Source organism: Nyctibius grandis, chromosome 7 (assembly GCF_013368605.1).
Source record: "Nyctibius grandis isolate bNycGra1 chromosome 7, bNycGra1.pri, whole genome shotgun sequence".
Taxonomy (NCBI): domain Eukaryota; kingdom Metazoa; phylum Chordata; class Aves; order Nyctibiiformes; family Nyctibiidae; genus Nyctibius; species Nyctibius grandis.
In genome coordinates, this window is record NC_090664.1 from 3216429 (window position 1) to 3238890 (window position 22462).

General features: G+C 44.5%; 1 protein-coding gene across 2 annotated transcripts in view; it reads left to right on the top strand.

Annotated features, from left to right (window-relative positions):
• The window catches only part of MATCAP2 (microtubule associated tyrosine carboxypeptidase 2), a 30278-nt gene extending 8059 nt beyond the window's left edge, over nucleotides 1-22219 (top strand). Inside the window, exons 3-8 of one of the 2 annotated variants that reach the window (XR_011048563.1) lie at nucleotides 7446-7589; nucleotides 9279-9411; nucleotides 11193-11498; nucleotides 12022-12119; nucleotides 16951-17658; nucleotides 21164-22219. Coding sequence is in view for 1 of the 2 variants with exons in the window: in XM_068405426.1 (XP_068261527.1) it covers nucleotides 7446-7589; nucleotides 9279-9411; nucleotides 11193-11498; nucleotides 12022-12119; nucleotides 16951-17112 (843 nt within the window). In the remaining variant the exon portion in view is untranslated. Of the gene's footprint in view, nucleotides 1-7445; nucleotides 7590-9278; nucleotides 9412-11192; nucleotides 11499-12021; nucleotides 12120-16950; nucleotides 18131-21163 lie in introns of those variants that run through there. The other variant, XM_068405426.1, reaches the window with a different exon arrangement.
• Nucleotides 22220-22462: the final 243 nt, after the last annotated feature.

Here is a 22462-nt window from a genome sequence, read left to right on the forward strand (position 1 = left end):
GAGTTGTACATCCTTTACCCTTATAAAAATGTAGCAGTTTTCAGTTAATAAATCAATTGTGCCACATTCTGTTTGTATTACACACCTTTTAAATCATTAATACAAATAGCCTACAATTAGCAGATCCATCAGATGTTAGAAAAATAGTTAGGTGGAGCTGGAAGGCTAAACATGACATTTAACACTGAGTAATCCTTTGCAACGTCCAGGTGATGTCACGGTTTAGGCATGTTGAAGATTCAATAATGCCTCACTGGCTGTGAGGAGCACTTAATTGTACAACACCTCATTCTCCACTAGTAACAAATCCCCTCCTAAATTAAGATTTATCAATAAAGTGTGTTAATATATAACGCAAAGCATGTCAGGCCATCCAAGTAGCATAAATTCTCAGGGTCCTACACAAACTTCTCTCTTCCACTAGAAGAGACTATAGATCACTTCCAGCGATACTACAGTAGGAGCATAGGCTTATTTCAGGGCACACCCATATAAAAAACAAGTTAGTATTGATTTTTAAGTCCTTACAAAGTATTTGAAAAGTTTTTCATTGAAAATATTTCTACCAGCTCTACTTAAACACACGCTTTATCACACACACAAACAACAAGCCACTGTAAACACTGACTAAAACTCAAAATATTACAGCCTGAGTAGACTAGCCTCAAAAACCTGCTCTTACCTCTCTCCCTCCTTTCCACTTGACCCAAAAAGGAGGGCAGCCACCATTTTATGGCTGTTAATTAGACTAACAGGTTCCATCTGGTACAGCTTAGTGTTACCTAAGGATGCAGCTGGGAAGGTTTTTCCCCTCAACCAATAAGCTATGCAGGGAGGAAAGGGATGATGCCTACAAGCCTCATCCGTCTCACAAATCTCAACAGAGACTGCAGCCCTTTTGTAACAGAGCTGCTTCTGAGTGTAGGATGAGCTGACCGAATGCAGGGGGCTGACTCTGAGGTCACTGAGCCCATTTCCTAACTTGGTTGCCTCAAACAATTCATGAGCATGTCTTATCAGTACATGTCTCTACAGTAACTCTCAAGTAGCTAAGCTGTGTTGCTGCACATGGGTGACTTGGGATTCAGAGACCTACTTGGCTGTAAATTGTTTAAAAAAGCCACCAAAACCTACACCTATCAATTAAACAAAGCCTTGCCTTGCTCTTCTTAGTGCTTCTGTGTCATTACTTTCTTGATCATCAGCAGTTTGCTGTGCAAGTGGACTTGTCCTGGGACCGCTGCTGCTTTTGGCACTCTTTGGGAGCGATAAGAGGGAATAAACCAGACCTTTTAGATACTAATGAAAAGAACAGGAATTACTACTCCTAACCAGTAACCTGGAACAGCCACATAGTCCTTTTTTTCTTCCATTTTTTTACCTGTTGTTGAAGAGTCTACAGTTTGGCCTTAGGAACTGTGGCAATATCAGTACCTTGCTTTCTGCTGGCCCAGAGGCTGGAAAATAAGCTCACAGTTGGATGCTGGAATAGGCGAGAGCTGGCATGCTGGTCTGGATTTTGCCCTTTCCCAGCAAGTTCTTGCAACACCTGACTTTAAGTCACCTCACCTCAGAGACAGGTACAGAACCCCAAGTGAGGGGCTCAATGTCATATTCAGTGCCTGGCATCCAAAAAAATCCCAAACCTTTTTCCCTCAGGAACCACCCCCCAGCTATGGTGGTTGTGGCAAGAAGTGTCAAAACCAGCAGCATCACTGGGGACGGGGCCTATCTCAGTGCTGGGGTGACCACAGAATCACAGAATCAACCAGGCTGGAAGAGCCCTCTGGGGTCATCGAGTCCAACCATTGCCCTGACACCACCATGTCAACTAGACCATGGCACTAAGTGCCATGTCCAGGCTTTTCTTAAACACCTCCAGAGATGGTGACTCCACCACCTCCCTGGGCAGCCCCTTCCAATGTCTAATGACCATTTCTGAGAAGAAATTCTTCCTAATGTCCAGCCTGAACCTCCCCTGGTGAAGCTTGAGGCTGTGTCCTCTTGTCCTATCGCTAGTTGCCTGGGAGAAGAGGCCGACTCCCACTTCACTACAACCTCCCTTCAGGTAGTTGTAGACTGCAGTAAGGTCACCTCTGAGCCTCCTCTTCTCCAGGCTAAACAACCCCAGCTCCCTCAGCCATTCCTATCTCCCACTCCCCAGAGATTTGTGCACTGCTGGCAATGTGTGTGTGTGACAGCTCTTCCTGGTGTTTCAGTGCTTGCAGAGTCACACTTGCCCACTCAGAAGGATTTGTCAGGACTCATTCTGTTTTGCTTGAGACAGAGTCAAGGGAGAAGGTGATAGTGGTGAGCACTCTTAGTAATTTCCTAACCAAGAGAATATGTGTTCAGCAATGAGGAGGCTTAAGCTTAATGACTTTCTCAATATGCATGGGTTCAAACTTGCAACATCTATTTGGAGGTGGCTGAACTGCCAGGATATAGGTTACCCAGTGTGGCACATAAGGTAGAGGAGGAACCCTTCAGTATCCCACCCTTCTCCTTGATGCTGCAACTGTGCACCAGGTTGAGGTGGGAGAGGCCAGAGTGGCTCTGTGCTTCTTCAGAGGGATGTATCTCTGAGAACCTGCTATTCATATTGTGCTATTGATTCAAGTGCCTCATAGCATTTTAGGAAAAGCCTTAAACAGCCCAGGAATTCAGGAGGAGCTAGAACTTGGGCCTCCTGACTCCCAAACTCATGCTGCTTCCCTTGGCACACGTAGTTCTCAGCTCCAGGGAGTTTGCTGTTACAGACAGCCAAGCGTGTTCCATGCTCGTGTTCTCACTGTTTGTTTTGATGAGGTGGTTTAGAAAATACCTGCTCGCTGACTAAGGTAGGAGAGTGCAAACAAACCTACGTAAAGCTGCATCTCATGCTAGTAATGTCTTTATAAACAGCATCAAAGCAGGGAACTGGTTAATAAAGTTTACATACCCTTCCCAAACACCCTTATTTTTATGAGATTTCATGTTGAGAAGAAACTGCCCCTTTGCTCTCAAATGGTTTTGGCAGTCCTCTGCTTCGTCAAACCTGCTCGCATCCACCCCTACTCAACTTTGATCTGCACTCTAGATTTGTCCTACTCTTTTCAAAAAAAGCATGTAAAGTATCTTTGCTATTCTTCAAGCTTACTTCTTATCTTTTCCTACCTTTGTTGGCTTCCTTCAGCCTGTTCTTCTCCATCCAAAGGCTTTGCCATCACATTGTCGGAACAGCTTTTTTTTCATTGTTTAATATGAAACTGAACCGGACCTGATGTTTGGTTTGCTGAGAGGCAGGATGAGCATCAAAATGTAGTGGCCTTGTTCCCACTTCTGCTGGGAACACAAGAGCCACATGATCCTTTGGCTATGGCCAAGTGTTGCCTGAGAGAGGAGTGCTGGTTCACCTAAGGCAACACCGTGCCTGGAGGCATACGAACCGTTCAGCTCAATGGAATAACCCCTTCCAGCACTTGATTTACAGCAGAGAGATGTAGCCTGAGTGCTGGATACTTTCTGAAAGATTTAAAAACCCTTAAAACTGAATCCCAGTGGATTTTGAAAATAACATCCATCCCTGCATCAGTTCCTGCAGTAAATAACTTTCAGAGAATTTAAAGCCAAACCTTTCCATCCACAGGATCTACTGTGCTTTAAATCACATTATTGAAAACTTTTGAGGGGAATTGCTGTTCTGTACAACCATACATTTGAACATAGAAAGACCTACATGAGAAAGTGAGGGTTTGGGGGACACCGCATAGCATAGCTGCTCTGGGGATTGCAGTTGTTTGGCAAGCCATTTTGCATCTTAATCCTTCATCTCGCTGTGATTTTTATAAAATGCTATTAATTATAATGATTTTTTTTTCCAGAATTTATTACTGAGAGATAGAATTGGCCACAGGAAGAGATGGGGAGAAAAGGAAGAGCTTCAGGAGAAAAAACATGGTGGTGTTGGGCGGCAAGTCTCTTTAGGAATGGAAATCACATTCAAAGAAACTTAAGCGTCCAAGAATATAAGTGGGTACTTAGTGTGTTTAATCTAATAGACTTAATTGAAATATCAACAAGTTGTGAAGACAGATTTCATGCCAGAAGTTTAATTCAGAGATTACTTCTTTCAGAGTGAGCAAATAAAGTTAATTAATTGTTCAGAGAAACCATATACACCAAGCAACTAGTAGGTAACATAAGTATCTTAAGGATCTGGCACCTTGCAAAGTAAACTGAAGAACTGTTATCATGAATTACCCAGGCTGCTGGCTGAGAATAAACTTCTTGGGACAAGGGGCAGGAATTTTTGGGTTGCATCTTTAACCAAGGATTTTGTGTAAGGTGGTGAAATACCTCAGAATTTGCAGAGACTGAAAAACTTACAAACAGCCTATGTTTTTAGAAGTCAAAAATTCATATATAATTTTAAAAAAAGGAAAAAAAATTCTTTGGGAAAATAAGCGATTAAACAAGAACTAGGTTTTGCTCTGATTTGTTCTTTACATCTAGCCCTTCATCCTAAATTTTGCTAGAAGCAATGGTCATTAGTCTCCAGAAACGTTAGGCCTTGTGTGAGGGATTCATGTATTCCTTCTTTTAATGCTTAGACACTAACCTTGCTTCATTCATCTGAGGTCCTTTTCTAAATGACAAGTGATGTTATGACTTGACTGTTCACGAGAAAAATTATTTACTGACACAGAAAGACCTCTCTGATCTCTTTTTATAATCTTTTAGGCCCTGCCACACCTATGCATTCATACAAGACCTAATGTATGGGGAAGTCACTGGGAACCCAAATCCCATTTGCCTCATACGTCTCCCATACAGATCTGTGGTTGTCCTTACTCATACTTCTGTGCAATAAGTTAATGGGAGTAACAGTAAAAATAACAGCACTGAAGCTCTGTTAAATACCTACAGTAGTGGGTAGCCAAAATGATGCCAGAGCTACCCAGTTTGCACCAGGTGAGGGTGCGTCCTCTATTTTTGATGCATTCATCTTGAAAAACATGATCATGGGCTGCCCAGGGAGGTGGTGGAGTCACCATCTCTGGAGGGGTTTAAGAAAAGACTGGACATGGCACTTAGTGCCATGGTCTAGTTGACAGGGTGGTGTCAGGGCAACGGTTGGACTCGATGATCCCAGAGGGCTCTTCCAACCTGGTTGAGTCCATGATTCTGTGATTTGTTTTTAAGCTGCAGAAGGACATCGCAGTTTTCACAGCAGCAGTCCCATCGCCTCTTGTCTTTAGGAGCAGTAGGATTTATTTTCTCTGCAAACAACCAAGCCAAAGGTCTGTGAGGTGCCTGTTGATTCTCTTGGGAGTTGCCCGTTGCGGTGCCGAGGGGGGCTGCGTGACACACAACACGGAGCTGTGCTGCCGTGCATGCTCACTGTGGTGTTGTTGGCTAAGGCAAATGGTTTGCGGTGGCTCAGGGGGTGGCACGGCATTCCTCTTTTTACGATACCTCTCTCCAGACATCCTGATGCCTGATCTTATAAAGAAAACTTGAAAAAGAAAAGATGTTTTCCCTGTTGGCGCCTTTCTTCATAACATCCACTTCTTACTCATCCTAGCTTCAGCACGTGCAGGGCACAGCTGCCCAAGCGAGCCAGATCCTGGGAACCAGACACGTGTCACCAGACCCCTCTTGGTCCGGTGCAAGTCCCTGTCAAGCCTGAAACAGAGGAGACAGGGCTCATGGAGGAGGAAACAGGCTTTATGGTGAGCCTGTTTCTACCAGAGTCATTCTTGTGAGGACACACTAACTTGTTGGCCAGGTTCCTTAAGTGTCATATCAGAGTGCTGCTGGGCTGTCCCTGAAGAAACAGTAGTATAGCTCTCAGAATGACCAAGGGGTGACATTTGCAACAGGTTTCTGCTTATGCCTTGTTTTCCAATTCACTATTAATGCTCTCCAGCATATGCCCTCTTCTCCCATGTAAATAAAAACTTATGGTGGAGGCTCAGGTGCAGCAGGAATGGAGATCACAGCAGGAGATGCAGTAGGTAGATCCTTTGCTTCCAGATTGCATAACCCCCCCAAAATGACAGCCTTGTTTAAGCTAACCCTTTTTTCCCCCCTGCCTCTCTGCTAAGGTAGTAAATTATGCTGCTTGCTTAATTTTTGAAAAAGAAGTTCAGATCTGACCAGGAGGCCCTTCAAATTTAATGACAAGTATTAGAGGCAGACAAAGAAATACCAAACGTTAAGTGCAGGTATTCAGGTAATTGATATTTCTCTCATCAAAGAGCCACAGGACTCTAACCATCTACCTAGCATTTACGCCTTTCAGTGGCAATTACTCAGGGTTGCTTAGTTTCAACTTGAAAAAAAAATTAGGATTCTTAGTAGCTGTGAGAGATACAAAATTAATCCTATTTTTGTGGACAATAAGCCAATCTGATAACATCAGAATTACACAGCTGGAAACAAGAAGCATGTCGTCAGCTTCATGCATGGATATAAGTGTATAATGTAAAAAGAGATTCAGCCTGCAAGATTTCCACCTTCATCATTAGTGGCATTTTCTTAGCAAAAAAATATGTTATTTTTTAAGGTAATATCAGTATTTTTTTTTCTCTCTGAGATTCTTGGGAGCTCCTGTTATCGTATCTATGAAAAAAGCCATTCCCTGTAGCTGGGCAAGAAGTTATTCTGTACCACATTTTATTTTAAGGGTGTGAAATGACACGATGGGAAGTAGATTTCTGAGGATGACTGTTTCACACCCCACCACTAGTACCTTCCACATGCAGAGTTCAGATTAGATTATAAGCATTGTGCTCTGCTTTCCACCCAAAAAGGACTTCTTCCAGCAGCAATATATAAGAGAAATGAAGTTGGTACCACTTTATTTGCCTAATGGAACATCCCTCCTTCTTTTTGGGGGGGTTATAAAGAAGTATTATAATTTAAATGGAAGGTTTAAATAAAAGTTGTGTGAATAAAGTATCTGTTCTCTCTTGTTTCTGAAACAGACAGCCATGGTACAGAGCACTTCATCATAAGGAGAAATTTTTGGTAGGAATATTAATAAAATTGTAGTTACACATCTGCCTAATCATGGTTCAGCATTCCTCAATTAGAAAATACCAAGAAATGAAGTGACGTTACCATAATAGTTGATCTTCATAAAATTCTTTGGAAAACCATAAAAAGAAACATGCTGACAACTTCAACTGCAAATGTCCTTGTGACCTGTGATGTCTGATCGACAAGGCAGTTGTACAACATTCCCAAAATCAAAGAGAAAATGGGTATTATTTCACTAGACTGATAATCATCTCTGTCATGCTGATGTATGTGGGTCCAAACTGAGTTGACTAGAATTTTTTTTCCATACTTCGGCATTAATGAAGACGATATAAATTGATTAGAGAGTATGTCAGCCTGTATGTAATGACCACCGGGTCTTACTGCATTCATATTTGCCATGCTTTTGTATTTTATAGTCCATTAACATTATGGAGCGGACGCTGCAGAAATATGGAAGCTACGAAAAATTTGAACAGGCCACTGGAGGCAGCTTGCTGACCAAAGGTCGCATCTGGAACCACGTCAGGAAATACATGGTGAAAGAAGGCTGTCTGGGTGAGGTAAGTGATACACTGCATCAGGGAAGAAACATTTATGTAGATCTTAGAAATTACACATGGCTGGCCCCAAGACACCATTCAGGAGGCCTTTCCTCCATATCTACAAGAATATTCCTTGTATCATATTTTTCTCATGGCCAGACTAATGTTTGAACAGTTGAAATGATGCAAATTCCTTGTGAATGCTTCAGCCATCTCCTAGAGCCCATTTTCCTGATTCATGTGTGCTCGTTCTTAAATTCACCTCTTTTGGGAGCGCCCAAGAACGACACCCTTCCTTCCCTCCTTTTTTCAGCTACTTGGAGACTAGCACATTTCCATTTATTCATCAGTTCTGCCATCCGTTCTCTCGTATCAAATTAGTTACACCAAAGGAAAGAGAGTTAAGGAAAGGCCAAGAAAAATAAGCAGCAGCCCAAGAGACTGATTTATAAGCAGCAGCACAAATGAAAGTGACATAAGTGAATAAAAATGTCTGAAAGAGGTTGGCTTGTTGAGTTGGTTTGAGTGCTGGTTTTTCCTGACTTTAACCATCTAATTTTTAGAGCCCTGTGCAGAAAAAAAAATTACATTTTTGGTCTTTGCTGTGCTTTTATCTCCATTTGCATTCATTTTTGTCTTTGTCTTCTTGGAAGCAGGATCCTACACCCTCATCGAACATCCCATGTCCTTCTTAATGAAATACTCTACTTTTTCTGCAAAAATACAGTTAATACATCATACTTAGTATGGTCTGAAATACTATGAAAATACTCTCTCCAGTTGAAGAGGTGTTAATAAAGCTAAGTGGTACCCGTCCTTTAGATGCTTTAGGATTTACCTATCTTTCCTGTGTCTTAAAGACAAGTTTTATGGTACTGATTGTTTGCTGTTGAACTTGGAGCTGAATGGTGGGTTTTGAATACTGGGAAGTGTCATGTTAATGCCTTTGATCTCTGGGTCCTTTTTTGTTAATTTTTATAGTAAAAAAAAAAATCTGTGTTGTAGGTACTCTCCCTTGTACTCTTCCGAGCAGTACTGCGGGGAGTTTCTTTAGATATTACAAGAAGAGGGAAAGGTGCTTAATCTTCAGCAAAGAGAGTTTCCCTTCTCCCTCCCAGTCACTTGATTAAAAACTCTTTTTAAACAAAAATAACAAAAAATATCAATATGCATTAATTTCCTCCTTTGGCAGTTTTTGGTTTGATTACCAATTTTCCGAGAGAAACAGGAAAACAAGAGCTACATTCCTGTATAAAACAAAGCAAAACAATACCAGTATTTTAATAATATTTCAACTCTGCATCATGTATCAGGAAACAAAGTACACAGTGCTTCCCCCTCTCGTTCATGTAGCTTTAGAATTGCAACTAAGAAGGTTTCAGACAGTTGAGTGTATAGATACCTAGTCAATTGATGTGTGCTTATCTAATATTTTTCAGTTCTTGGTAATACCAAGATAATTAGACATAGTTCAAAAAATGGAATTTTCTCTAATTTATTCTGCATGTGGTTACTCCCCACTCCCTGAATCTAGTCAGTGTTACCCTGTTAAATTTTGCAGTCTGATGGCTGTCTATCTTAAACCTCATGCTGAGTCCCCCTCATGTCTGAGGTTTTGTTAGCAGCCCCTTTGGAAGGGCCAAATAAAAAAAGCAGGAACAGGAGCGAGAAGAGAGCTCTTTGCTACCTGAACTCTTTCATCTTCAGATTGTGGTCCATCTCACGGAGGACCTGCTTTCTCGAGCCTCAATGACAGTGGTGAATGGCCGCCCCACTCTCACTATCAATATCTCCACTGCACGAGAGCACTGGCTGGAAGGGATGCTGAGACATGAAATTGGTATGAGCATGGCATCGGTTCTTCAGGCAAAGGGGAGTACTTGCATGCCTTCTTACTTTGCAGTGACGGGCCAGGCACTGTACGTACACAGAAGGAGGGACCGTCCCTGTCTAAAGAACATACGCTGTAGGTGTGCTAAAGAGAAGGAGAAACCTTCTGCACCTCACAGTAGAAGGAAGATAATCCGCTTGAGGATTCCTGAGGATCATGTACATTATCATCTTAGGTTGGATCAGCAGCGAGCTTTTCACAGAATGTTAGGGATTGGAAGGGACCTCGAAAGATCATCTAGTCCAATCCCCCTGCCAGAGCAGGATTACCTAGACCATATCACACAGGAACGCATCCAGGCAGGTTTTGAATGTCTCCAGAGAAGGAGACTCCACAACCTCTCTGGGCAGCCTGTGCCAGTGTCCAGTTACCCTCACTGTGAAGAAGTTTTTCCTCATATTTATGTGGAACCTCCCGTGTTCCAGCTTGCACCTGTTGCCCCTTGTCCTGTCAATGGATGTCACTGAGAAGAGCCTGGCTCCATCCTCATGACACTTGCCCTTTACATATTTATAAACATTAATGAGGTCACCCCTCAGTCTCCTCTTCTCCAAGCTAAAGAGACCCAGCTCCCTCAGCCTCTCCTCATAAGGGAGATGTTCCACCCCCTTAATCATCTTGGTGGCTCTGCGCTGGACTCTCTCTAGCAGTTCCCTGTCCTTCTTGAAGTGAGGGGCCCAGAACTGGTCACAATATTCCAGATGCAGCCTCACCAGGGCAGAGTAGAGGGGGAGGAGAACCTCTCTTGACCGGCTAACCACACCCCTTCTAATACACCCCACGATGCCATTGGCTTTTGAAGCGAGTCTACCAACTAGTCCCACTTACTGCGCTGAGGTTCACATGCCAAAGGGATCTTGGAGCAGGCAAAGTGTAATCCTTTCAGGTGATGCTAGCCCAGAGGCTATGCTCCAGGGCATACCTTCTGTGCTGTCACCACTCAGGGACATTTTGCTCATGAGGGCAACTTAGAGCTAGTCTGGAGTTAAAAAAAGGGAAACAAAAATAGTGCAACCATTCAACCTCAGCGCCTGCCATTTTACTTTACAAACCTGCTTCTGTTATGCTACACTGCAAACGTAGGATGTATGAAGAACTTACCAGTGACCCTTAAACCAGTACAAGATTGCCTTGATTTTGCATTACACAAGGTTGGCCCAGCCCCGTGGAAAACCTCTACAAACGTTTCAGTGAACCTGTTTTAGTGAAGTACATCAAAACTTGATAAACTTTGCTAGTGCCTGAATTTCAACTGAAGAATAAGCCCTGTGATAGCCTTGAACCACTGTTATTCACATTGTGAGGGGACATGGCCTCTTCCAAGGCTGCAGTAGGTCTGTTTAATCACCTTCAAGAGGCAACATTTCTGCCTCCTTCCTTTGATTCTCCTTCCTCCTGTTCGCTACAATGCCTAGCCTATGGTAGAGGCACTCAGCATGTAAGACACTCTTGAAAATTCCTTGTCATGGATTTGGGAACTCAAGTCCTTCTGACGTTTGTATTCCTTAGGCATTTTTGGGAGTCCTGCTTGCAGTCAGCAGGTGAATAATTGCATCGTGTATCTACCTCTTGCAAAATTCTCTGCTGTAGACAAGGCTAAAGTTGGCACTTTTCCCAGCGCCCAGTCCTACCAGTTCAGAGTTCTGAAACAGGCATCTCCTTCCATATTTTATAATTTTTTTTAATCATTAGATGCTACTGTTCCAAATCCCATATTCATTTCTTTTCAGGAACTCATTATTTTCGGGGTTTTAACAACAACAGCCAGCCTTGGTGCAACTGGAACGGACGTAGAAAACATGGGTTAAAACCAATCAACCCTACAGAAGAGGGGCTAGCGAGCATTCACAGTGTCCTGTTCCGCAAAGACCCTTTTCTTTGGAGAGCTGCCCTGCTCTACTACACAGTGTACCAGGCTAGCCAAATGTCCTTCAGTCAGCTTTTCCAGGACGTGGGGAAATTTGTCAAGGACCCCAGTACTAGGTGGGATTACTGCGTACGAGCCAAGAGAGGGTGGACTGACACATCACAACCAGGTGAGTTCCCTATTTGTCTTCTGTAATTTTGTACGTCAGGAAGGTTTTCAGAACAATGCACAGAGCTCCTTCATCACGTCACACAGCAGAACCTTTGCAAAAGGGAGAAATGGGACTCCGTGCTTTCTGAAATGAGGCAGCAGGATTTCTGCTCTTGAAGACCAGGCTGAAACTGCACATCCATGAGACTTTCAAACTGAATCAGTAATGGATTTTTTTTTGTTAGAAGTGGCACTGTAAATTGCAAAACTGTGAAAAAGTTCCTACTCACAGTTTGACCTCCTTTCATGTTTGTGACAAGAGATGTAATGTTGCTGTGGATATTCACAGACACCTTCTTCCGTGTTTGATTTCTTTCTCTGGCTAGTGGGTTTAGCCTTCTAGTTAGTTTTGGGGAAGGTTTTCAAAGTCTGGGATATAAATATCTAGTTTTTCAAACTAAAATTGTTCTGCTCATAATGGCTTCAGAGAATATGCCTCGAACAAACCCTGACAGAGCGGAATGTATCTTGATTCCTTTTAGGCTGTTTCAATAAGGATCAGGTGTACTTGGATGGCATCCTCCGAATCCTGAGGTACAGGGAGTCCATTGATTTCCATCTTCTGACAGCCCTTGGGAAGGTGAGTAGACTCACTCTTACCAAAGGGGACAGTTTTATCATTTCAGCAAGCCTGCCTGTAAAGAGCTATGAGTCATTGTGCTCTGTTTTACTTTGATCTAGAAACCTCTCTTCCGTACAGCACCTTGTGTTACACAGTGCAAGCTACAAATATTTTGAGGTCGTAAAAATTTCTGCCAGGTTTTCCTCATTCCTCACCTACCAGATTAAGATTTTATGGTCATATTTCTCAGAGTTTCCTCCCTTTCCAGGGTACTACCTGACCTGCAGTACAATGGACTGCCTTGGGCAAGCGGGACAGGTGCTAGATAAGGCAGTGGTCCTAGCAGAAAACAAAATTAACCATTTGATGCTAATGCATTCCCTTCACAGAATCACAGAATGGTTAAGGGTTGGAAGGGACCTCTGGAGATCATCTAGTCCAACCCCCTGCCAATGCACGGGTCACCCAGAGCATGTTGCACAGGGTTGCGTCCAGGCGGGTTTTGAATATCTCCAGAGCAGGAGACTCCCCACCCTCCCTGGGCAGCCTGTTCAGTGCTCTGCCACCCTCACAGTAAAGAAGTTCCTCCCCATATTCAGATGGAACTTCCCATGTTTCAGTTTGTGCCCATTGCCCCTTGTCCTGTAACTGGGCACCACTGAGAAGAGTCTGGCCCCCTCCTCTTGACACCCGCCCCTACGGTATTTGTGTTGATAAGATCCCCTCTCAGTCTTCTCTTCTCCAAGCTGAACAGACCCAGCTCCCTCAGCCTCTCCTCATAAGAGAGATGCTCCAGTCCTTTGATCCTTCCACCACAAAGAGTTTTTCATCTCTAATTCCTCCCACTGATGTCACCTCTGATGTTTTTCAAAAATCAGGGCTTTTTTTTTTTCCCCCCAGAATACATGGTACTTCCACATTCTCAGAACATATTTTATGTCCATTCTAACCGTCATTGCTTGTTTGTTCTGAAAATCATACTAAGAAGTACAGAACCTTTGTCACACTTCCTGAACCAAACCCTTGGATTGCTCAGTTCCCACAGTTCATAAAGCAGGGTTCATACTCACAGAAACCAGCGTTCCAATCGATGTTGTTAGGCTTGCATTTAGAGCTGGAATACCAACATTTCTGCCTATTGGTGATCAATGGGTGATAAAGGGAAGTGTCATATTATGATAGAGGGGTTTGGTCCACATTTAAGAAGTTTTGCCTCTAGTGCCAGAATCAAAGAATCACAGAATCACAGAATCAACCAGGTTGGAAGAGACCTCTGAGATCATCGAGTCCAACCGTTGCCCTGACACCACCCTGTCAACTAGATCATGGCACTAAGTGCCATGTCCAGTCTTTTCTTAAACACCTCCAGAGATGGTGACTCCACCACCTCCCTGGCCAGCCCATTCCAATGGCTAATAACCCTTTCTGAGAAGAAATTCTTCCTAATGTCCAACCTGAACCTCCCCTGACGAAGCTTGAGGCAGTGCCTGCTCTCAGCATCACAGATGGGTTGAGATCTGCAGCAACCTCTCAAGATCATCTAGTCCAACCCTCATGCTTAAGCAGGGTCAGCTAGAGCAGGTTGCCCAGGACCATGTCCAGTTGGGCTTTGAATATCTCCACTGATGGAGACTCCACAACCTCTCTGGGCAACCTGTGCCAGTGTTTTACCACCCTCACCTCACGCTTGTTAAGTGTTTTGTGTTCAGACGGTATTTTGTGCATTTAACTGTCTCTTGCCCTGCCGGTGGGCACTGCTGAGAAGAGCCTGACTCGTCATTCCTTCCCATCACATGTTTATACACACTGGTAAGATCCCCCTGAGCCTTCTCTTCTCCACGCTGAACAGTCCCACCTCTCTCAGCCTTTCCTCATGTGTCAAATGCTCTAGTGCCTTAATCATCTCAGTGACCCTTCACTGGGCCCACTCCAATATCTCCATATACTCTCAGGAAAAACAAGTTCTGTGAGCATAGAAAAATGTGAAACTTGCACTGAGATCTAACCTGTGGTTATTACGAGTTTACCACCACTCTAAAGGGTGATGTATACCTAGAAGTGACTAAGGAAAGAGCTTGAAGCCTGAGAAAAGATGCTTTCTAGAAGGAGCAGTCTTAAAACTTTGCAGGAAAAGAATCAAATACAGGAAGCACTGCAAAACATTCACGTAGTAGCCACATGCAAGTAATATTAAAGAGAAATAGAACGCAGATACTGGGTGCACTTCAGTATAGCATAAGTTTTAAAAAGCAAAAGCAGCAAAATCTCCCCTACCGTTGTGTTTCCCAAGAATGTGAACACATTATGAAGAGCCTAAGTAAGCCTGTCTTAGACTTGGTCTTTTATACCTAGTACAATTATTTTAATTACATGTGGTAAGGAAGACCACCTGTTGCCACAGTAGGATGAGATTATGATTTTGGTCTCCTCAGGATGTCAACTTTTGTCATTTTTTAGCAATTGCAAGGACTGGGGAAATATATCCCATTCAAACCATACCTCGGATCACAGATACTTGTTTCTTGGTTGCAGCAGTAACAGAAACCCCTAAACATAAAATGTGAGGGGGAAAGAGTCACAGAATCACAGAATCAACCAGGTTGGAAGAGACCTCAGGGATCATCGAGTCCAACCGTTGCCCTGACACCACCATGGCAACTAGACCATGGCACTAAGTGCCATGTCCAGTCTTTTCTTAAACCCCTCCAGAGACGGTGACTCCACCACCTCCCTGGGCAGCCCCTTCCAATGGCTAATGACCCTTGCTGAGAAGAAATGCTTCCTAATGTCCAACCTGAACCTCCCCTGGCGAAGCTTGAGGCTGAGTCCTCTTGTCCTGTCGCTAGTTGCCTGGGAGAAGAGGCCGACTCCCACTCCGCTACAACCTCCCTTCAGGTAGTTGTCCTTTTTCTTTCCTTTGCTTGGGAGGAAAAGAGGTAGAATTTCAAGCTGGGACAGGAGGGAAGGTTAGTATTTAATCTCATTTGATGCTGTGTCTCCAGACTGAGAGGAGGTGGCTTGATTTTGTATAGCTCCTCTGTATCTACTTCTAAATACATTAATCGGGTGTAATGCCACACCATCTTCAAACAGCAGTATCTTAGTAACTTGAGTAACCCTGGGCACGGGTATATGGTGGTTTTTTTAATCAGAATGCATCTTGTCACTGCAGCTGGAAAAGCCCACATGTGTACTCAGATGCAATTCCATTCTCTTTGCAGACTTTTTTCCCATTATCATCAGTGAGATACACACCCCATGTCTGACCACCTGTAAGGATCAGGTTTAGCAATCTGGATTACGCTGTCCTATCTTTCCAGAGAGCCCTTCCGTGCCCCTTACACATTGGTGGGTCATTCATGCTCACTTTAATCTTTTCCAAATAGAAACCATCACCTGCTCAGAGGGCAGGCTGTTTCCAAGGAGCCCTGACCACGCAGTGCTCAGCTCCTTAGAAGAAACATGGGGTAAAAAGGTTGGAAGGAGCAGGCTCCACTCTCAAGCCACCTGGCACAAACCTGCTGTGAGGAAATAGGATGTGCCAGTTAGTAAGCACGGCCAGGCTTGTGCTTTTTGCCAGTACATATGCTCCTGTCTGCAGGGTGCACAGAACATGCAGCTTGTAGGCAAAGCGGCAACCACGTAAATTTCATCACACTGGATAACTGCCCAGGGAGTCCTGTTCGGTGCTTGCAGGGCAGCTTGTGTAGCTATTGCACAGCCAAAGCATTCATCCTTTCTGGACTGTCATTCACAGAATCACAGAATCAACCAGGTTGGAAGAGCCCTCTGGGATCATCGAGTCCAACCATTGCCCTGACACCACCACGTCAACTAGACCATGGCACTAAGTGCCATGTCCACTCTTTTCTTAAACACCTCCAGAGATGGTGACTCCACCACCTCCCTGGGCAGCCCATTCCAATGTCTAATGACCCTTGCTGAGAAGAAATTCTTCCTAATGTCCAACCTGAACCTCCCCTGGCGAAGCTTGAGGCTGTGTCCTCTTGTCCTATTGCTGGTTGCCTGGGAGAAGAGGCCGACTCCCACTCCACTACAACCTCCCTTCACAGCACCTTGAGCTACTGTGAGCTCAAGACTTGAAGTCCTCACTTGTAGAATCATAAAACTATGGAGAAAAATCTCAGCTTTCATTAGAAAAAAAAGTAGTAGGCCCTGTAGTAGCTGGAAAAAGTTTGACACTATCACACCTATACCCAGAAGGCTCTGATGCCAAGAAGCAAACCCAATCTCCGCCCTGCTATTGAGTGGGGAAAAAAAGAAAAATAAAATTGGGATGCTTAAGGATTGCCCATGCTGTAGTTAGTTACTAGAGGTGCATTTTATTTAGCTTTGCATAAGCACATTTGCTAGTGAAAATGAAACCAGCAGAGTTCAGGTCAGCTGGCACCATGCCTTTCCCAAAGCCGGAGCCTGTCTGCATCCTCTGCCGTGCCACTTCCTTTCTAGTTCCTCAGTCACAGTGTTTTTTCCATATTCATGTCAATCTTTCCACCTCTTTGAGAAGAGACTCCAACACTGCCATGTGCTCCATCCTTTCCCTCTCTGTTCCTGGAGCTGCTGTAGGTCATTCTCATGCAGGTTCCTATGAGTCTGTTCACTAATTGAATCAAAAGCAGAATCAGGAAGGATGGAGCCATTTGCTAAAATTACATTTTTTTGCATCTTCCATGGAGGCAAACAGTTACTCATGTTTTTGAAGGATTCTCACAAGCTTTTAAATCCCCTTGCTCTGAAATTTTTTCTCATCTACAAGAGAGAATTTAGAGCCACAGCAGAGAAGTAACAGGACTATTACTGCAAAATTAACCCGTGTCCTTTCTTACAGATCTCATATGAGGACGTGGACCGCCTGAAAGGATTGGCTGTGATTGAGAACATGAGGGTACCACACTTTTTGCAAGACCATGCCCGGTATATGGAGCACTTGGAAAAGATCATGGAAGTCAATGAGCTGACTGACGAGGAGCTCCAGGATCTCATAAATTAACAGTATCAGCCCACCATTCGCTTCCTGGGTGCAACTGAGGATGTAGAACTGGACTCCCCAGAGCTTGCAAAAATAGACTTACAAGGGGTGGGGTGGGAGGAAAAGGTGGCTAGAATATGTGGAATTAAGAACAAGTCCCTTTTATGTCCCTTTTGCATTGTGATTGTATATGGATTATTTTTTAAAGGGTTTGTGCATTTTTAAAAATTTGGCTTAGGAATTCCTTTGTAGTGATCTGTCCAATCATCTGCTCTGTTTTGTACACTAGGTATAACGCTTGACGCTGTCTTTTGTAAGATACTGCCTTTTCCCATCCACGTTTAGAGGTGGAAAAAAGGAGAAAGAGGAGAAACTCCCCCGGAGTTCACTTGTGTTTGCCCTGTCTTTGCTCGTAGCTTTCACTGTTCACAGCAACAGAACTGCTGTAGACTACGCTGCATCGCTGTCTGCGTAACTCTTCCCATTGGGTCATCATTGCAATGAAAAAGGAAAGTCTAAAGACACAGTGCACAGAAGCAGGTCTTTGTGCCATAGGATCAAAGCTCGGTAATGCTATAAAAAGTTTTGGGTTTTTTTACTAGGAGACTTAGCATTAAAAATAAAAAAAAAAAGGTATTGCTGTGTTAATGACTGTAAGCAGGGAGCAAAGTTATCCCCTTCATCCCCTCAGGAAGTTACACTGTTCCACATCTTTATCCATATAGTGCATGCTTCAGGCAGCTGAATTCTGGAAACGGTCTCCCTCCTTCGAGGGCAAGCATAGCATGTCTAGGAAATCCAACGTGGCAGAGTTCTGAAAGAAGGGTCAGGCAGAACTGTGATTTCATGATTTCACAGAATCACAGAATCAGAATCAACCAGGTTGGAAGAGCCCTCTGGGATCATCGAGTCCAACCATTGCCCTGACACCACCATGTCAACTAGACCATGGCACTAAGTGCCATGTCCAGTCTTTTCTTAAACACCTCCAGAGACGGTGACTCCACCACCTCCCTGGGCAGCCCATTCCAATGGCTAATGACCCTTTCTGAGAAGAAATGCTTCCTGATGTCCAACCTGAACCTCCCCTGGTGAAGCTTGAGGCTGTGTCCTCTTGTCCTATCGCTAGTTGCCTGGGAGAAGAGGCCGACTCCCACTCCACTACAACCTCCCTTCAGGTAGTTGCAGACTGCACTAAGGTCACCTCTGAGCCTCCTCTTCTCCAGGCTAAACACCCCCAGCTCCCTCAGCCGTTCCTCGTAGGTCAGACCCTCCAGACCCTTCCCCAGCTTGGTCGCCCTCCTCTGGACTCGCTCCAACACCTCAACATCTTTCTTGAAGTGCGGGGCCCAGAACTGGACACAGGATTCAAGATGCGGCCTCACCAGTGCCGAGTACAGAGGGACGATCACTTCCCTAGACCAGCTGGCTACACTATTCCTAATAGAGGCCAGGATGCCATTGGCCTTCTTGGCCACCTGGGCACACTGCTGGCTCCTGTTTAGCCGGCTGTCGATCATTTAACGTGTTTTAAATAAATTCAGGAACACGGGGGCATGATTCAGCACCGCAGGCAACACCCACTTCTCTGGGTCGCCCGAGCCTACAGAAGGTCAAGTCACTTTTTGAGCAGTACCTCCATGCTAAAGCAAGCTTGAGCTTGCAGAGCTCTTTGAAGAACCAAGATGCGAATGGGGGGAAAAGAAGACTCCTGTGTTCCTATGTTCCAACAGAAGTGCTGCAATAAGCAACAGCCTCGGACAGGGCTTCAGCTGGTTCTTCCCCTTCTGCCTTGCCCCACTGGTAACAAGCTCGGCACTGGATAAGGCGAGTAGATGGAGCCAAGGTTTCCTCCACACCATATTTTATGAACCCGAGCCTTGGTATCCCTCCTTCCTGCTTATCCTGTTCTTTAATGAAACAGATGGAATAACCCTTCCACCTTATTTTACATGTTACCAGCCATTACAGCAAAGTCTTGAGAACGCGTTTTCTGATCCATAGGAAGATCCGTGAGGAAAAGCTCTCAGCTGGCTAAGAGGTCTGAAGGGTTTTGGATAATCCCATAAAAGCAGCTGCCTTTCAGATAGCGTTGCAGGTGCGTTTGCAGCGGCTGGCTGGCTGACTGCTTCAAAAAAGAAACTGCGCTCACTCAACAAGCATAAATTTACTAAATTTGGTTATTTTCAAGGCAGGGAGCAAGAGCTGCTTGCAGCAGCCTTAATTTTGTATTGTCAGTGTTGCTCACGACCTGAAAGCCTTTCAGCCTCTGTATGCTGAAATAAAAGCCCTTTTTCTCTCTTCCCCCCCTTCAGACTGTCTAGTTTGATCACTGGTGACTTCTCCTGCCCAGCTTTGTTTCAGAGCTGCGCCAAGTAGACACGGTGTCGCAGCAGCCTGGCGGGAACCGTTTGCAGTCACACACCCACGCGCTCCAAGTTTTGTCTCCTTCACCAGAAGCAGCAAGCAAGCCACGCATGGCTGAGGTCGAGTCAAAGACTGCAGTCAAAAGCTGTCTTTGGAATAAATGGGGCAGAGATCGTTTGAGCTACGCCACGGAAGAATCTGGCTCACTTTGCTGATGCAGGAGTGTGTGAAAGAGCCAGTCCTTTACGAGAGGGACAATTTTGAACTGATATTTTTTCTTACAGGAGAGACTTCCCTGACTCCCTCCAGTGATTTCTGCTTAAGCAAAGTGCTTTTCCCCCTCTCTCAGTGGTAATGTCTTTAATATAATTGTATGTACATAACGTGTCCTTGAAACCAGGAGGCTGTGCTAGTTACCCCACTTTGCCACAAAATACCATGCCTACAGCCCTTCATCCAATGGCCAGCTGACTGTTCTACTGCCCTGTAGCCCTCAACACTACTGCAGGCCTTTTTGCTTTACTCAAAGACCTGCCCCACATTTTCTCCAAAGCAGCAGGTACCGTTAAACTTCTGTTCTTCATTATTCTAGAAATAGAATCACACACAGAATCACGCAGAATCAATCAGGTTGGAAGAGCCCTCTGGGATCATCGAGTCCAACCATTGCCCTGGCACCACCCTGTCAACTAGATCATGGCACTAAGTGCCATGTCCAGTCTTTTCTTAAACACCTCCAGAGATGGTGACTCCACCACCTCCCTGGGCAGCCCCTTCCAATGGCTAATGACCCTTTCTGAGAAGAAATTCTTCCTAATGTCCAACCTGAACCTCCCCTGGCAAAGCTTGAGGCTGTGTCCTCTTGTCCTATCGCTAGTTGCCTGGGAGAAGAGGCCGACTCCCACTCCACTACAACCTCCCTTCACAGCACCTTGAGCTACTGTGAGCTCAAGACTTGAAGTCCTCGCTTGTAGAATCATAAAACTATGGAGAAAAATCTCAGCTTTCATTAGAAAAAAAAGTAGTAGGCCCTGTAGTAGCTGGAAAAAGTTTGAGACTATCATCACACCTATACCCAGAAGGCTCTGATGCCAAGAAGCAAACCCAATCTCCGCCCTGCTATTGAGTGGGGAAAAAAAAAAGAAAAATAAAATTGGGATGCTTAAGGATTGCCCATGCTGTAGTTAGTTACTAGAGGTGCATTTTATTTAGCTTTGCATAAGCACATTTGCTAGTGAAAATGAAACCATCAGTGTTCAGGTCAGCTGGCACCATGCCTTTCCCAAAGCCGGAGCCTGCCTGCGTCCTGTGCTGTGCCACTTCCTTTCTAGTTCCTCAGTCACAGTGTTTTTTCCATATTCATGTCAATCTTTCCACCTCTTTGAGAAGAGACTCCAACACTGCCATGTGCTCCATCCTTTCCCTCTCTGTTCCTGGAGCTGCTGTAGGTCATTCTCATGCAGGTTCCTATGAGTCTGTTCACTAAGTGAATCAAAAGCAGAATCAGGAAGGATGGAGCCATTTGCTAAAATTACATTTTTTTCCATCTTCCATGGAGGCAAACACTCATGTTTTTGAAGGATTCTCACAAGCTTTTAAATCCCCTTGCTCTGAAATTTTTTCTCATCTACAAGAGAGAATTTAGAGCCACAGCAGAGAAGTAACAGGACTATAGTGCAAAATTAACCCGTGTCCTTTCTTACAGATCTCATATGAGGACGTGGACCGCCTGAAAGGATTGGCTGTGATTGAGAACATGAGGGTACCACACTTTTTGCAAGACCATGCCCGGTATATGGAGCACTTGGAAAAGATCATGGAAGTCAATGAGCTGACTGACGAGGAGCTCCAGGATCTCATAAATTAACAGTATCAGCCCACCATTCGCTTCCTGGGTGCAACTGAGGATGTAGAACTGGACTTCCCAGAGCTTGCAAAAATGGACTTACGACGGGTGGGGCGGGAGGAAAAGGTGGCTAGAATATGTGGAATTAAGAAAAAGTCCCTTTTATGTCCCTTTTGCATTGTGATTGTATATGGATTATTTTTTAAAGGGTTTGTGCATTTTTAAAAATTTGGCTTAGGAATTCCTTTGTAGTGATCTGTCCAATCATCTGCTCTGTTTTGTACACTAGGTATAACGCTTGACGCTGTCTTTTGTAAGATACTGCCTTTTCCCATCCACGTTTAGAGGTGGAAAAAAGGAGAAAGAGGAGAAACTCCCCCGGAGTTCACTTGTGTTTGCCCTGTCTTTGCTCGTAGCTTTCACTGTTCACAGCAACAGAACTGCTGTAGACTATGCTGCATCGCTGTCTGCGTAACTCTTCCCATTGGGTCATCATTGCAATGAAAAAGGAAAGTCTAAAGACACAGTGCACAGAAGCAGGTCTTTGTGCCATAGGATCAAAGCTCGGTAATGCTATAAAAAGTTTTGGGTTTTTTTACTAGGAGACTTAGCATTAAAAATAAAAAAAAAAAAGGTATTGCTGTGTTAATGACTGTAAGCAGGGAGCAAAGTTATCCCCTTCATCCCCTCAGGAAGTTACACTGTTCCACATCTTTATCCATATAGTGCATGCTTCAGGCAGCTGAATTCTGGAAATGGTCTCCCTCCTTCGAGGGCAAGCATAGCATGTCTAGGAAATTCAGCGTGGCAGAGTTCTGAAAGAAGGGTCGGGCAGAACTGTGATTTCATGATTTCACAGAATCACAGAATCAGAATCAACCAGGTTGGAAGAGCCCTCTGGGATCATCGAGTCCAACCGTTGCTCTGACACCACCCTGTCAACTAGACCAGGGCACTAAGTGCCATGTCCAGTCTTTTCTTAAACCCCTCCAGAGATGGTGACTCCACCACCTCCCTGGGCAGCCCCTTCCAATGTCTAATGACCCCTTCTGAGAAGAAATGCTTCCTGATGTCCAACCTGAACCTCCCCTGGCGAAGCTTGAGGCTGTGTCCTCTTGTCCTATCGCTAGTTGCCCGGGAGAAGAGGCCGACTCTCAC